This window comes from Schistocerca cancellata, chromosome 2, assembly GCF_023864275.1.
Source record: "Schistocerca cancellata isolate TAMUIC-IGC-003103 chromosome 2, iqSchCanc2.1, whole genome shotgun sequence".
Lineage (NCBI taxonomy): Eukaryota > Metazoa > Arthropoda > Insecta > Orthoptera > Acrididae > Schistocerca > Schistocerca cancellata.
This window is the reverse complement of record NC_064627.1, coordinates 864,593,263-864,609,693: the sequence shown is the minus strand read 5'-3', so window position 1 is coordinate 864,609,693 and position 16,431 is coordinate 864,593,263. Positions and strand designations below refer to the sequence as shown.

At 37.3% G+C, this 16,431-nt stretch overlaps 1 protein-coding gene across 5 annotated transcripts in view; it reads right to left on the bottom strand.

The window, feature by feature from the left end:
- LOC126162809 (ubiquitin carboxyl-terminal hydrolase 45) overlaps positions 1 to 13,284 on the bottom strand; it is a 161,540-nt gene extending 148,256 nt beyond the window's left edge. For 2 of the 5 annotated variants that reach the window (XM_049919552.1, XM_049919554.1), the window contains exons 1-3: positions 13,103 to 13,263; positions 7,971 to 8,101; positions 7,545 to 7,684 (exon numbers count right to left, since the gene is read on the bottom strand). In XM_049919552.1, coding sequence (XP_049775509.1) covers positions 7,545 to 7,684; positions 7,971 to 8,067 — 237 coding nt within the window. In that variant the 5' untranslated portion in view covers positions 8,068 to 8,101; positions 13,103 to 13,263. Of the gene's footprint in view, positions 1 to 7,544; positions 7,685 to 7,970; positions 8,102 to 12,882; positions 13,009 to 13,102 lie in introns of those variants that run through there. The other 3 variants (XM_049919550.1, XM_049919549.1, XM_049919551.1) reach the window with 3 other exon arrangements.
- Positions 13,285 to 16,431: the final 3,147 nt, after the last annotated feature.

Below are 16,431 nucleotides of genomic sequence, written 5' to 3'. Positions count from 1 at the left end.
CATTCTCAGACAAGAGAGGTGTGATATGTTGCACATTGTCATTCTATCCTACATCTGCATGACTATTCTGCACTCACACCAAAGTATTTGACAAACAGTTCAAGGCAACACTTTCAAATTACTACTTTACCATCTCTCTTCTGAATAGCACACTGGAAAAATGAAAACCTAAATCTTTCCAGGAAAGTTCCGATTTATTTTATTATGACGGTCATTTCTTCCTATGTAGGTGTGAATCAACACACTATTTTGGCATTTTGAGGAGAAAGGTGGTAAGTGAAATTTCATGGAAAGATCTTAGTACAATGAAAGGTGTCTGTTTTAATGATCGTCACAACCATCCATTTATCATATCTGTGATATACTCTTCCCTATTTCAGTTACATATATACAAAGCGATCTGCTCTTCATTGCACTTATTCAGTATCCTCTGGCAATCATATATGGTAAGGATCCAATACCATGCCGCAATACCCCAGAAAAGGATGGACAATTGTAGCGTAGAAAATCTATTTAGGAGATCTGTTGCATCTTCTAAGTGTTCTGCCAAAACAAAGTATTCTGTGGCTCATCTTACCCACAACAGTTTCTATGTGACTGTCCCAGTGTAAGTTGTTTGTAATTGTAATATCTACACGTAAAAGGTACCGTAATGTCCTGACTGACTCACTCACTCATCACCACCCATCATCCCAAACCACAAATGACAGAAACTTTATATTCGAGAAGTGTGAATCTTATACTGGACGGTCATTTAAAAAGGTATTTATCAAAACTCCAACCTTTAGTGGGTGAAATAGGGGATGATGAGTTGTTTCTGAAAAATGTCGCTATTAAAGCAATTTTGAAGCTAGACCTATGAAAATTGCTCAGAAATAAAGAAGTGTGCATTTTTGGAAATTTAACCCTATGGCTGAAACAGGGAGGGAAAGTTTTTTTTTTTTTTTTTTTTTTTTTTTTTTTTTTTTTTTTTTTTTTTGAAAAAATATATCATTATTACAGAACTACTAAAGCATTTTCAAAGCTACCTCTATGACCATTGGTAGTTTGACTTCTTGATCACAGATAAAAAAATATGTGCTTCAGTACTTTGGGAATTGAACCTCTAAGGGCATGAAATAGGGGACGAGATTTTGTACGAATATATTTCATTTTAAAGCCTTCAAACTAAATCTACAAAAATTAAAAATTTGGCTTCTCAATTAGAAATTAAAAAAAACGTGTTTCACTGTTCTTAGAAATTCAACCCCTATGGAGGTAAAATGGCAGATGAAAGTTTTTATGCAAATATTTCATTGCATAAGCATTTTTGAATCTAAATATATGAAAATTTCTATTTGGCTTCCCAGTTAGAAATAAAACATACGCATGCCACTGTTTCTGGAAATTCAACCCCAAAAGGATTGTTTAGGGACTGAACCATTTTATGAAAATATTTCATTGTAAAAGCATTTTTAAAGTGAAATCTTCGAAAAATGGTGATCTGCTTTTGGTTAGAGATGAAAATCTACGTGTTTAACTGTTTTGGAAATTCGACCCCTAATGAGGGCGGAACAGGGTCAGACTGATTCACTGACTCATCATTGCCCAGCCCAAACCACTAGGACAGAAACTTTGAAGTTTGGAGAGGGTGTGGCTCTTATACTGTAGGAATTATTTAAAAATGGACTGTCTGATATTCCACTCCTAAATGGGTCAAATAGGAGATGAAAAGCTTTTTGAAAGTATATCACTATTAAGAGGATTTTGAAGCTAGACCTACGATAACTGGTGTTTGAAAAAAAATGAGAGAGAGAGAGAGAGAGAGAGAGAGAGAGAGAGAGAGAGAGAGAGATCCACAGCCACTGGCAAGGCCAACTCCACATCTCGGATGAGTCCCCCCCCCTCCCCCCCCCCCCCCCCCCCCGGCAAACATACCGAGTGCACACCAGCCCTGAATGCTATATGCCTAAGGGGCTCCTAAAGCACCTAACATTGGAGCTCTCAATAAACTGTAAACCCCTCTCTCCATGTGCCTGCTCACACGCTGCTGAAGGTGCGGCCACCTGTCCACTCACAGGGTGAATGGGCGAGGCCGGGCAATCTGTCTCCACATTGGCCCTACTCACTAACAATCTAAGAGGGCTGCTCACATTGTGTAGTAGATCATTTATATAGATTATGAATAGCAGAGACCCTCTAATACTTTCATGGGCAGCCGCACACCACTTTGGTTTCACTAAATGACTTCCTGTCAGTTACTACAAACCATTACCTTTCTGAAAGGAAATCATTAATACATCAAACATCTGAGACAATACTCCATAGGCACACAATTTCTTTCAAATTTGTTTGTGAAAAATTGTGCCAAAAGCATTTTGGAAAACTATAATTGTGCAACAAAAATGAGATCCCCTGTTGACAGCACTCATTACTTAGTGTCAATAAAGACTCAGCTGTATTTCATAAGAATGATGTTTTCTGAATCTGTGTCTAATAAATTGTCTGCTATGAAGTATTTTATGATGTTGCAACATAGTGTAGCTTACAAAATTCTACTGCAAATCAATTTCAATGATACAGATACACAATTCAGTGGATTATTTCTATTTTCTTTTTGTGTACTGATAGATATGACCTACTCATCTTTCCAGTCTTTGAGCATGAGCCTTTCATCAAGCAAGCTGTTGTATAGGATTGCTAAAAGTGTAGCTATTTCATCAACATACTTCACATACCCCTTTCATAGTTGACCATACTGTTGTAACTTTGTTCCACGAGCTTTCTGTTTTGTTGGTACAATGCTCTGATTAAGCCTGTCCAGTGATGTACTTCATCAATTTTCAGCATTATCATAGAAGGGGGCATTGGGTCCGATAAAAATCAATCAATGTGGCAAGCTGATGGTGGTGACAGCAAAAATCCTTAAAAACTGAACTCAGATCTGAGTCCATTATCACAGGAAGCGTGTTTGATAAAATAATCATGTTGCACAGTGTAGCTTGTTGTGCTGATATAATGTCTTTGTATTTCTGATATTTTACTACCTTTGCCACTTCTGACCAGCACACTGTCTTCTTCCTTTGCATGTGTTTGCATTGAATGGAAAAAAAAAAAAGTTCTGTGCCTCGAGTTTTTAAGTGTCTCAAAAACTTAAACCTGTTTATCATATGCTGTTATAATTTAATCATCACCTATCCAATAGTTTATGGGCCTAGAAAAACATGTTAATTTACTGGTGGCAATGCTTTATTTTCTTCACGAAAATCTCGTCTCAAAAATGTGTTCAATTACATCAAGTGTTTTACCTGGAAAGTAAAAATGTGAAAGATAAACTGAATGACGCTTTTCAACATACAAAAATTTGATGGAGGTAATTTTCAGTTATGGAAGTATCAAATGGAAATTATGTTTCAAGTTGAGAAATTACGAGAGGCTGCTGACATTAGAGATGTAATATATGGTGAAGACACAGATGCAGATGCACAGAACTTGTGGTATGAGCTTAACGTAAAAGCAATGCTTTTTATTTTATTTGGCACAGAATCTGACCAGCTGAAACTGTTATGTTGTGTGCTGCAGCAAATGGTACGTGGAATCGGCTTAAGGTAATTCATGAGCAGTAATCTGCAATAAATAAAGTAGCATTGAAATGACAGTTCTCTGATTATAAGATGTCACTATGTGATACTACAGCGCAATGTATTAGTAAAGTTGAAGCATTGGCACAGCCCCATTGCAGATTTTGGTGTACCAGTAGGAGATGGACAGGATTGCTAGAGCTTTAGGCAGAGTTCTGATAAAACATGGTTGGTTTGTTATAACATGGGACTCTTGTGACAAAAGCAGGCAGACGTTTGATAATTTAACAGCAAGACGAGCAACGTGTCACAGAGTGGAGAAACGGCAACTGCATTCATTGCTGTCAATGGTAATTACAAAAGGGTTAAAAATCAGAATCAGTGTTTGAAAAGCACTTTAAGCAAAAGGTCTGCGAGTAAGAAGAATGCTGATTGATATTACTGTCAAAAGAATGCTCATTATAAGGCTGACTGCACGAAAGACATGAAATTTTCAAGAGAAAGTTCAAGAAGCTAAACATCAAGCTCAGAGTGCAAAAATGGGGAACATTTTGGTTACTAACTGTGATACGGTTTGTCTTGCTGATAGCACTAGGTCAAAACACATGAAGTCATGTTAGGAATAGTTTTTAATGCTCAAACCATTAGGGAAGTTTGAAGTTCCTGTTCAGATAGGAGATAATTCAGTTGCCTTTGCTGAAGGTATTTGATCAAAGAAGTTAAATGCATTAGTAAATGGAGCATGGGAACCTCATACACTGGAGGTTACACTGTATGTATCTTATATGGAGAACAAAAAAAACAACAACAATGTTTTCAAGGGGAGATGTAGGCAGTAAAAGTTCGGAAGCCACATTTAATAATAATCAGATTGAGGTCTTTAGTATTAGCCTAGTGGCAAGTAATGTAACAGCTGAAAATCAATGTTACAGAATGTTATTTTGCATGGACAATATGTAAGAAGCAAACTGTGCATCTTCTGACTTAGCTCTGTTATGGTACAAGAGGTTGGGACATGTAAATTTCAAATATTTGAAGAAAATTGCTGACTGTGATGTGATCCCAGAAATAAAATAAAATGCCTTAAGTAACTTTCTCTCTCAGTATGTTAAATTGCATAGGAAGGGATTTAGATCAAATTTTCAGACTCATGCCTGTGCTCCAGGAGAATTTATTCATGTTTAAGTATGTGGAAAGATGCAACACACATTATTAGATGGAGCTAACTATTTTCTTGTATTTAAAGATGACTGTATTTCATACAAATTTCTACATTTTCTCAAGAACAAAATTTACGTCGCCTCTGTGTTCTTAGAGTTTCAACAGTTTGTAGAAAGGCAGGCAAGGAATAAGCTTAAAGTTATAAGGACTGATATTCGGACAGAATTTGTTAATGATTAACTTGATAATCATTTCAAGAAGACTGGTATCATCCATGAATCCAGCTCACCACATACACCACAGCAGAATGTTAAAGTTGAATGTGAAATCAGATCTAAAGTGGAATGTGCTCTCACAATGCTTATCAATTCTGTCTTCCAGACATAATTTGGACAGAAGCTGTCAACATGGGAGTCTGTACACTAAATTGCTGTCTATGTATGCCTAATAGTGATGAGGTGCCTTATGAGAATGGTTCAGGAAGGAAACATCATTAAAGCATATGATGAGATTTGGTGCTGAATGCTTTTTGCAGATTCACAAACAGTTTCGGTCCAAATTTCAAAGTAAATCAAAGATGATGGTAATGGTTGGTTACAGTAACAACTATAGGCTGTATGATCACACAGCAAAGAAGGTAACTTGTTCACGAGATGTAGTTTTCGATGAAAATGCCACAGAGCACACTACAACACTCAGGCCCAAGAATGTTACACAGAAGTATAACTTCCTGACAGCTGCAGAAGAGGAATTTGTGCAAGACCACGGATCCTATGCTACTAAAAAGGCTGCTCAGTCAGGAACAAATCTTAGAAACCGTTACGAACTTTGCTCTCCAGTTTGTTTCCAAAATTATGTGGTTTATGCAGCAATCACTGATGAACCACAAGCTTTCAGGGAGGTGATGGCACCCAAAGACTCTGACGAGTAGTACAAACCAATGAAAGATCAAACACCATCATTGGCACTAAATAATAGGGAGAATTTAGTTGGTCTACCTCCATATCACCAGACTGTTGGTTGTAAGTGGGTTTACAAAATTAAACTAAACCAGGTGGTAGCATAATGAGGTATAAAGCTAGGTTGTGTCGAAAAGGGTATTCTCAGAAAACTGGACTTGATTACAGAGAAATTTTTTCACCTGTTGTTCGGTATGAATCAATTCACATTTTTTAGTTTTGGCAGGAGTGTATTATATTGTCATGAAGCAATTTTCTCAATGGTGATTTGCAATATGATATATTCATGAAAAAGCCTGAAGGTTTTATTTGTGAAAATGCATACTTAGTCTGCAACTTAAACAAAAGCATTTACAGACTGAAAGAGTCCTCAATGTCAGAATCAAAAAATTTTCCAGTTATTAAGTGTTTCAATTTCAAACAGCTTCACTCAGATAGTTGTGTATTTTGTGCTTAAACTGACTGCCAAGAACTGTTTTTATCTATTTTGTTGACGATGGACTAATTATGAGTCAATCAACAACAACTATAAATAAAATACACAAAGAATTCAAAACTCATTTTAAAACTGTGCTTGGGAATCCCAGTTACTTTGTCTGCAATGAGGGGTACATTAGTCACCCCTTAGACAAATTTCACATGAACAATTGCAAGTCCTACGCAACACCCACTAACTGCAGTTTACAGTTGCATTTAGGACAGTGCTCAGCAAACGAAAATCAGAAATCTATGGAAAATGTTCCATTTCATGAGGCTGTAGGTGGACTGATGTTTGCTGCACAATGACAAGACGTGACATGTTTTCTATCAATCAACTCAGTCAGTTTTTTTCTTTAACAACCCTGGGCCTGAGCACTCAACTGTTGTTAAGCAAATTCTAAAGCATCTCCAAGGTACAAGAGACAAAGGAGTTAAACACAGTGGTAATAAGCTTAAACTTCTGTCACATGATCATCTTGCAGGCAAAAATGTGTTGCCAGATCCACAACAGAAGCGGAGTATGTCGGAGCATCTGATACAGCTCATCACCTGGCTTTGCACGTTATTACAGGTGCTTGGAGTTAACATGGAACAACCAACTACACTTTGTGTACAACCAAACTGCATCACAATTAATGAGAAACAATGATCATCACAAAAGGATTAAACATATTGATAAGAAGTGCAATTACATTTCACAAAACTGATTGATGATTCTATTCTTGTTCCTTACTTGAAGTCAGTACATCAACTGGCAGACATGTTCACAAAATCACTGTCAAAAGAAAAGTTTCTATCTGATTGTAAATAATTATTGATTGTGTCTTTACAATCAGCAAACAAGAGTGGGAGTGTTGCACAGTATAGCTTGTTGTGCTGATAGAGTGTCTCATGATCTTTGCCATTTCTGACCGGAACACTGTCTTGCATACCTTTGCATGTGTTTGCATTATTTTCAAGGAAATGTTCTGTGTCTGGAATTTTGAAGTGTCTTCGTTTTATTCAAGAAATAAAACTCAATTCATCATATGCTGTTATAATTTAATTACAGCCTGTCCAACAAATCACACTGAAGAAACACACCAGAAATAAAAATAATTCAAAAAACACTCAATTTGTTGCTCTCCCTTGAAAATTAAATTAAAACTACTCACTAACTGTGATGTCAAATGAATGGGATGCTTTTTCATTTATATATTGACATAGAAAGCCACCACTAAGTACAGGAGTTCTGAATTTTTAGAACAGTGCCCAATACTTAACCAATACTTCTGTACTTATCCGTCTGTGTTATAATTATTTCACAAGTTGGGCCATCCTCTACCATATCTAAATTTTACCAAACTGAAGGTGTCTTAATATGTGGGTAGTAATAGCCACTTACTATTCCATCAGTTGATACTGTTGCCCCAGCACCACTCTTTAAACATTCTGCACATTCACTTGCTATGCCTCCTGGTTTCAGTGCCTTCTTCACTCTTGTGAAATCAACTGCTTTTGTCACATGGGGACAGCACTTACCACCTGCATTAAAAAAACATTTCAATAATATCAAAAACTGAACAAACAACTGAAAAGAAATTTAAATATTTTTGACTGTAAACTTCTCCTGCAAAACTTAACTACAGATTTGTACATCATTGTCCTACATTTTGTAAAACAGTTCATACATACATCTAAGTAACGGTTTAAGACTCTTACTGATTAATATAACAATATTTCCTTAACTATTGTTTCAACACTGAGTATCATCACACAACCGCCATAAACTAAGCAAAGCATAAGCTCAATGTAGAATACACACTCTTACCTGTAGCACTAGCCTGATTTTCATCATTAGAATCTGTTGAATCAGCTCCATTTTGCAAGGATGGCTCTTGTTGACGACTCTTCTTCTTTTTTCCCATGTTAAAATTTAAGTGTGCTCTGGCTACCTGAAAACTGAATGTAAAACAATGTGTGTTACACACCAATACAAAAGCTCACCATGGAACCGTTTACACCTAAGACTGAGTAAGGGACTGAAAGTGTCGTCGTCCTCCACCACCAACCCCCCTCCCGATACCTTGTTTGGGTTGACAGACTGACCTCTAACGTAGACCAAAGTCTAGATTACGATGAACTATGGTATGGAATTGGTAAGGCAATTAATGTGACTACAGAATACGAATAGTGATAGAAAAACTGATCTATAGTGAAGCCCTTGGTCTACAATGACACCAAATTTAACTCATTTCTCACTATCGAAACTGAAACTGCAAGATAAGTTCAGGAAACTGTATCAAATAATACACGAATCACCAACTAGTCTTTTCACACATGTTTATCAACATATACCACACATACACTTTAAAAAAATCATGATATCACACCAACAATGATGTCAACATGGCAGATATTTGTGGCTCAAGAAAGAACTACTGGATGACATCTCCAGCAAACACGACATCTCCAGAACAAAAACTAACAAACTACTGGGGCCCTCGTGAGTATAGGGGAGTTTTGGCTGAAAACGAAATTCAGTGAATAAAAAATATTTGTCAGGGACTTGCCTAATACGTATTATAGCTTCTACGTATTTACTTATTTATGAAAAAAGTGCACTAAAGATTAAGTAAATACAGAACTGTGGCATTGCTACAGGTCAATCTGTTACCAAAATATTTCGTAGTCACACTCACTAGCTTCAACTCACTACCAAATTGTTAGCTTCAGTCAACCTACATAATGGACAGCATTACAAATCAGTCTTTTACTCAGGGTGGGGTGCAATATATAGAGGGACATGGGGGTGGCTCACATTCAAATCCTCCTTTCTCATGCAGTCTCAAGTTCTCGTCTGTTTATACTCCAGCCAACTACCATGAGATATAGGTCCACACTCTTATGACATTTATTACGACACACAAAGAAACATCATAGGTGCTGTCTCTGAAACATATGTCACAGTTCAAAGAATACACCAATGGACTGCACTATTCATAAGACCATAAGCAGAAGGGAAAAGCGAACAGGGGTGTCACTACATAACTCCTACCATATATGTGCATCAGAAAGGCCGATGACTTAATGAAAAACATTAAATTATCCTGAAATTTAAGGAAACACAATGCCTAATATTCATTCTTCTTCTGTGAAGCATTCTCATTCTCATGTGCAGAAAGAAAGAGTTTATTTGGTCCATCTATATACATCTATTTGGTCCACCATAGAAAATCAATTTGTTGTTGACAGATGTCAGTAGTGTGGGTGGAGGGGTTGGGGGGAGGGGCGAATCTGCTTTTCCATGTACACAAGGCATCACTCTGTGTTTGGCTCTCCACCTCTAACCCATGTAACCTATCTCTGCACTTAGCTATCAAACAAGTAACACAAAGAATGTTTGTCATCAAAGAAAGCTGTGGTTGGCTGATGCCTGATCCCCACCACTCAAATCACAAACTATCACAATTTAATTTAATCATACAATATCATCCAATAATACAGTTTTACATCCAGGTACCAGCATTTTACTTCCTTTATAATTATAATTAAATCTTCCACTCCAACATATTTGCTAATCTATCCGTTTACTTTCCTATCTCTTCCACAATTCCTAACATACCACTCTCCATTATCTGGAAAGCAATCCTCAGGTAATTAATGTTTTTTTCGGAATAAATTTCCACGAGTCTCTGCCGCGAGTTTAAATTAGCAAACAATGATTTTTAGACACACCAGAGGCTTAGTTCTCACAGCTCCTCTTATTTTACAAAGACCATCCAGGCCACTTACTCTTGTTTGTTTCTTTCCTTAACCACCTACACATCTTTAATTGTCCCATCAATCAGTTTAATAACTTCATTAATAATTTGTACAAGTTTGTTTCCAGTGTGTCATTTACCTGTTGTTTCAGTTTTATCATTACGGATCTTCAGGCCAACTTTCAAACTTATTAGAACAAATTAATATCAACTTAACAACATTATGTCCTGAAATGACTTTTTTGGAAGTATGGTAACAGGTCTTCTCCACATCAAGAATAAGCTCAACTGGAGTCCATATTGGGTCAGTGTGTGGTAATAGTAAGTCCCCTTCAAAATCTTGGCTCTGTCAACAGTCTAATCAGCAGTCGAGCCAAGGTATCTGTTAGTCTGAAAGGTGATAATTCACTTGTGAGTTGGCGAAACTAACAAATGTGAATACAAAATAAAGATTATGATAACTGATTGATCTGGAGCACAGACCAGGCTCCATGTTCCCTTCATATTTAATGTACCTTTTTTTAAGAACAACTGTTAACTCCAAAGTATATTCAGGGAAACTGTAATACAATGTAAACAAATCACCAACTGCAAAAAAATGCATGACTGGGATGGAGTGCTCTTCATAACATTCATTCCTTATAGGAATGCCTATGCCTCTTGCATAACCCCCTGCCCCTCCCGGCCCCGCCGGAACCAGCATCACTTCAACACCCATGCAAAGCTGCTGAGGAGCTTTCTGCATTATTCCCGATAACGCAGTTGTTATCAGTCAATACACAAAAATATCTCACCAGAAGAATTAGTGCTTGGGAACAAAGATTCCTGTGGATATATTATGACAAGTATATAAATATTGGGAATACGGAAGTGTCCGATTCCATCCGTCTGCTTTGTCCCATGACGTCATCAATACAGTGGAAATGGCTATTCTAAGTGACTCCAATATGGCGCCTATGATATCACTACACACACAAGGCAACAAACACGAAAATACGTATAAATAAGACAACAGCATCTCCCTCCAAAAATACAATCAAACTAACGAGACAACCGCAGGAAATTGGGTTTTTTTGGGAGGGTACAAGCTAAATATAAAATAAAAAAAAAAAAAACTCACCACCATCCCAAAACCACAAGATGACGAACAAAAAAAAAAAAAAAAATAATAATAATAATAATAATAATAATAATAACAAAACACACAGGAATCGCACACTTCCCTTGACCTATATAGGTCAAGGGCGGCTGACGATACCAAAACACCAACGCCTACAGCAAAAACTACGGAAATTGGAATCAGATATTCCCCTTGACCACAGCTGACGGTACCAAAACAACTATATAGGTCAACTACAACTACTGACACGTAAAAACCAACACCTACAACTACGAAAAACAAAACCAAAAACACAACACCTCAAAAATTAAAAACTCAAATATCCCTACGTAAATTAAAACACATTCAATACACAATAAATACACAAACCATCACAACTTGAGAAAAATAGACCCAAAGAAACAATTACTTACCACCAACAATTTCGGTTAGCCATCCCAAAAACAAAATAAACCTCTCCCCCCCCCCCACACACACACACACGGGGGGGGGGGGGAGAACACCATAAAACACAACAAGACAACATCTACAAACACAACCAACTCAATCTCCGCACCGTAATGACGTCACACACCACACCACCTTATGTCATGGGTCAAAGCAGATGAGCAGAATCGGACGCTTCCATTGACCTTAAATATTTAATCAATTTCAAAGGATCAGATGATAAATTCTGCAATTCTGACATTGAGCATGAGCCCAGTGGTTTAGCCGTTTTGCAACTTTTGTAGAATCTACAAAATAAGCACACACACCTGCACTGTTTCATCTAGCACTCACTCAATCTCGGAGCTACTGGTAGAAAAAGTGCAATCTTGCAAAGCTGAAGCACAGTGAAGCCCAATCATGGTGCAAGTATGGGGAGGAAAAATTGGTAAAATTATTATAGCACATATCTACTTCAACCATGGTGGCAAATAAATTACTTTAGGAAGTACACTCTTCTGCCATCAGTAAAATAATATAAGCCTAAATGCATACAGTTGGCAAAGGCTCAGATAATTTGTTTAAGTCGCCATGCCAATGAAAAGTTATTCTATTCATTAAACAAAAAACATAACTAGGCAGAAGCATAGTATGTTGGTCAGCACGAAACTCAAATTAATAATTGTGTTTGCTCTTTACAGATTAGATAAATGTGAGAACTATGAATAAACCACTGTTCCAAAGTGGATGTTTTTAAATTTAGTTCATTCTACGCTAGCCAACTGGTGCTTTTCTAACAATTTATAAACACTTTTCTTTATGAAAAGAAATATGACACTGCAATATCAACATACTGGCCACATATCCAGAATCATGTCCTCTAATAGCTATTTTATTTGTTATTCAAGGCTAGTTACAATTTTGTGTTAAGAAACTGATCTTCAAACGCTGAGAAATAGTGCGTCAAAAGTGGCCTTTGATGTCTTTAACTGCAAATTAACTACAATACCAATGAACTACCGTGCCCGAGTAGCCACATTTGCGGATAATGAATAGAAGTAATATTAACAACAATCTCGAAAGATTCTGTAAATTCAGGAAGGGGGGGCATACCTTAAAAGGCGCAAGAAAATTGACATAGTTTAAAAGGATGGCATACTAGCACAATTTGTAGGAACAATATCAAAATAATTATCTGCCTTGTTACTGTTTACATAATAAAGCACCATGCATCAAGGCGAAAATGTTATGAATGGCAGCAACTGCTACGTGCAGTATTCCTCAGGTGAGTTAGACGTGTTCAGGTGCTTTGTCTCGTGCTCAGTCTGACCATTTTGACTACAGGGAATGACAATTACTTGTTTACTTCACTAAATGTAACGAATCAATTTTCATGAGAAGTGCCACATCAAACGATGGCAGTGGTAATTCACCTTCCATTAAGTGTCACCACAACAACACAACGTAGCCCTAGAAGTGCTCACTCACAGATGTTCGCAGTATAAACACAACATAAGCCTGCAAGACTATAGACCAATCTGGCATTCGATGACTACACCAACATCAATTATCTTTTGTACGGAGTAACTTCAATTAAACAGTGTGCCACAAGTAGGGTTTTCGGTAACCAGTCTACAACAACATTTTACTCACAAGCGTTCGCTTAGACAGGATAGTACAGTTCCACACGAATAGCTGACAACGTCTTTCACCTTTTTTAAGTTATCGACTTACGAGAAAATGTCATTATTTTAATTCTGTACTGATATATCTGTTCCAAAGTTGGGCATCACGAACACCATCACCTTCGTACGACAACCTCATGGCAACTATCAGAGGGGTTACAAGAACAGCGCTTCCAGGTCTGAAGAGTTAATCTCTGGTGAAACGGCGCTAACTTTCAAATGTAGTTACTAGATATCGTGTCTGGTTAGCCTGCTACAAACAGTTTTTTTTTATTTGTTAAGTTTTGGCGTCCTCCGTATTCAATGTGCTACAGATGTAGCACTAGTTGAGTGAGGAATGAAATGAAGCATGGCCTGTGTGGACTCCAGACAAAATTCTACTGATATGATTGAGAAATCATAAATCATAGATAATCGACATGCGTATTTCTCCCAGTGTTGTTTTGCTACAAGAAGCCAATAAAATAAAAAAAATTCTCTCAGCACACGAATCCTTGGTCTTCTTAAGGAGTCACGTGACTTGACATGCAATGAAATATAGTCATTGGTCTATACAAAACTGCTTTGGGGAAAGTGCCATAAAATATAAATACGTATTCGGAACAGTACAGCAAAATTCGCAGTTGAAAGGCGAACCTTTCATTAAGTTTTCAACATATGGGTACCACTAATTCTATCAAAATATTCATTACCCACAAGTCGAATTTGTTTCGGCTCCGTTGTACAATTTTGGGCCAAGTTTATTGTTGTTAGATATGTTCAGAAAACAAATGATTAACGTACTAAGCAATAAAAACTAAAGCAAAGGAGTGCTTTTCTCTTCGCCTACTTTGCTACCCTCTTATGTGTGCTGTTTGTTAAGATTCATAAATACGTGACAAATGTTAAAGCACGTGAATAAATTGATTATCAAAATAATAGGAAAAATTACACTGAGTGTAGCTTGATGGCTAATTGAGTAAGAATCAGACTATAAACTCAAACCTGTGAGTTCAATGCCAGGTTGGTATCAGAGATTCTTCTGTCTATGCTTTGAGTATAATATGCGAGTAATAATCTCGTTCTGTAGTTTAGGTTCCTCGTTAAACGCTAGATCCACTGTGTCTGGCTGGGTAAAACAATTCACACGTCGGGAAAAGGTAAGTTCGTAAAATCTCCAATGCGTCCTTCTTCTTTTTCTTCTGATGAGTAAGCAGTTAGGCTATTCCTGTCGCGTAATGAGTTGTTACAAATGTTTTCTTGGATTTCCAATGCATCTCCTATCAACTGGTCTATATGACAAAAGTTATTTTAGTATTATTGCTTCTTGTAGTTTATTCATGTGTCAGAGCCAGTTTTATAGTACCATCAACTAAACCTAGTAAAATACGGTGGCACTCAAACTAGTTCCAGCTGAAGACAGCTTTACTTTTTATGTTTATTACCATCTTCGTGACTTGTTATCATCGATTATTACTCCAGAATGAAATTTTCACACTCTAGCGGAATATGCGTTGTTATGAAACTTTAGCATATCAAAACTGTGTGCTGGACCGACACTCGAACTCGGGAGTTTTGTCTTTCACGGACGAGTTCTCTACCAAATGAGCTACCCAAGAACGAAAGCCTGTAGACCTTTACTTCCGCCAGTACCTCATCTTCTACTTTCCAAACGTCACAGAAGTTCTCTTACAAAACTTCCAAGACTAGCATTCCTGGAAGAAAGGATATTGCGGAGACACTGCTTAGTCACAGACTGGGGGACATTTCCTGAAAGGAATTTTCTTTGTGCAGCGGAATGTGCGCGTACTCTATGGAAAACACTGAGAGTTGTACGATATATTGTAAAATATACTATCGGATCTACTGAAATTCAACTTTTATTTTACAAACTGCTTAGACTGTATAGTCTCTGGCCAATATTGTATATCTGTGTCAGCTAAGATTCGTATGTTGAACTGGTTATTTTGCGGGATTTGTTTGTTGTGAAATAGAAATGGCTTCGAAATCAAAGGAATGCACTTTCATTTGAGAATTATTGGAAGTATGCAGGGTATTGTCAACCTTACGGCGTGTTAAATGAAACGAGTATAAGTGTCACCAAAAGAAAACAAAGAAATACAATCAGCTTTTGTCGAAATGTAAGGAAATGTTCAGTACCCGAAAGCGCTTTTGTTAGTATACAAGTTAAATTCGTTGCAGACAAATTATAAGAATTAACTCAAAATAATTATGAGTGCATCGAATTAGCGGAGTTGGTCCCGACGAACTGCTAAAGACAACACTTTGGACCTTCGATGCCTTGAAGGGCAAAAAATTGTTAACGTAATGTAAATAAGACAAACCTACGTTTCAAGCATTTGTAGACTTAGAGAAAGCTTTTGACAACGTTGATTGGAATACTCTCTTTCAAATTATGAAGGTGGCAGAGGAAAAATACAGGGAGCGAAAGGCTATTTACAATTTGTACAGAAACCAGATGGCAGTTATAAGAGTCGAGGGGTATGAAAGGCAAGCAGTCGTTGGGAAGGGAGTGAGACAGGGTTGTAGCCTATCCCCGATGTTATTCAATCTGTATATTGAGCAAGCAATAAAGGAAACAAAAGAAAAGTTCGGAGTAGGTATTAAAATCCATGGAGGACAAATAAAAACTTTGAGGTTCGCCGATGACATTGTAATTCTGTCAGAGACAGCAAAGGACTTGGAAGAGCAGTTGAACGGAATGGACAGTGTCTTGAAAAGAGAGTATAAGATGATCATCAGCAAAAGCAAAACGAGGATAGTGGAATGTAGTCGAATTAAGTCGGCTGATGCTGAGGGAATTAGATTAGGAAATGAAACACTTAAAGTAGTAAAGGAGTTTTGCTATTTGGGGAGCAAAATAACTGATGATGGTCGAAGTAGAGAGGATATAAAATGTAGACTGGCAATAGGAAGGAAAGCGTTTCTGAAGAAGAAAAATTTGTTAACATCGAGTATAGATTTAAATGTCAGGAAGTCGTTTCTGAAATTATTTGTATGGAGTGTAGCCATGTATGGAAGTGAAACGTGGACGATAAATAGTTTAGACTAGAAGAGAATAGAAGCTTTCGAAATGTGGTGCTACAGAAGAATGCTGAAGATTAGATGGGTAGATCACATAATTAATGAGGAGGTATTGAATAGAATTGGGGAGAAGAGGAGCTTGTGGCACAACTTGACTAGAAGAAAGGATCGGTTGGTAGGACATGTTCTGAGACATCGAGGGATCACCAATTTAGTATTGGAGGGCAGCGTGGAGGGTAAAAATCGTAGAGGGAGACCAAGAGATGAATACAC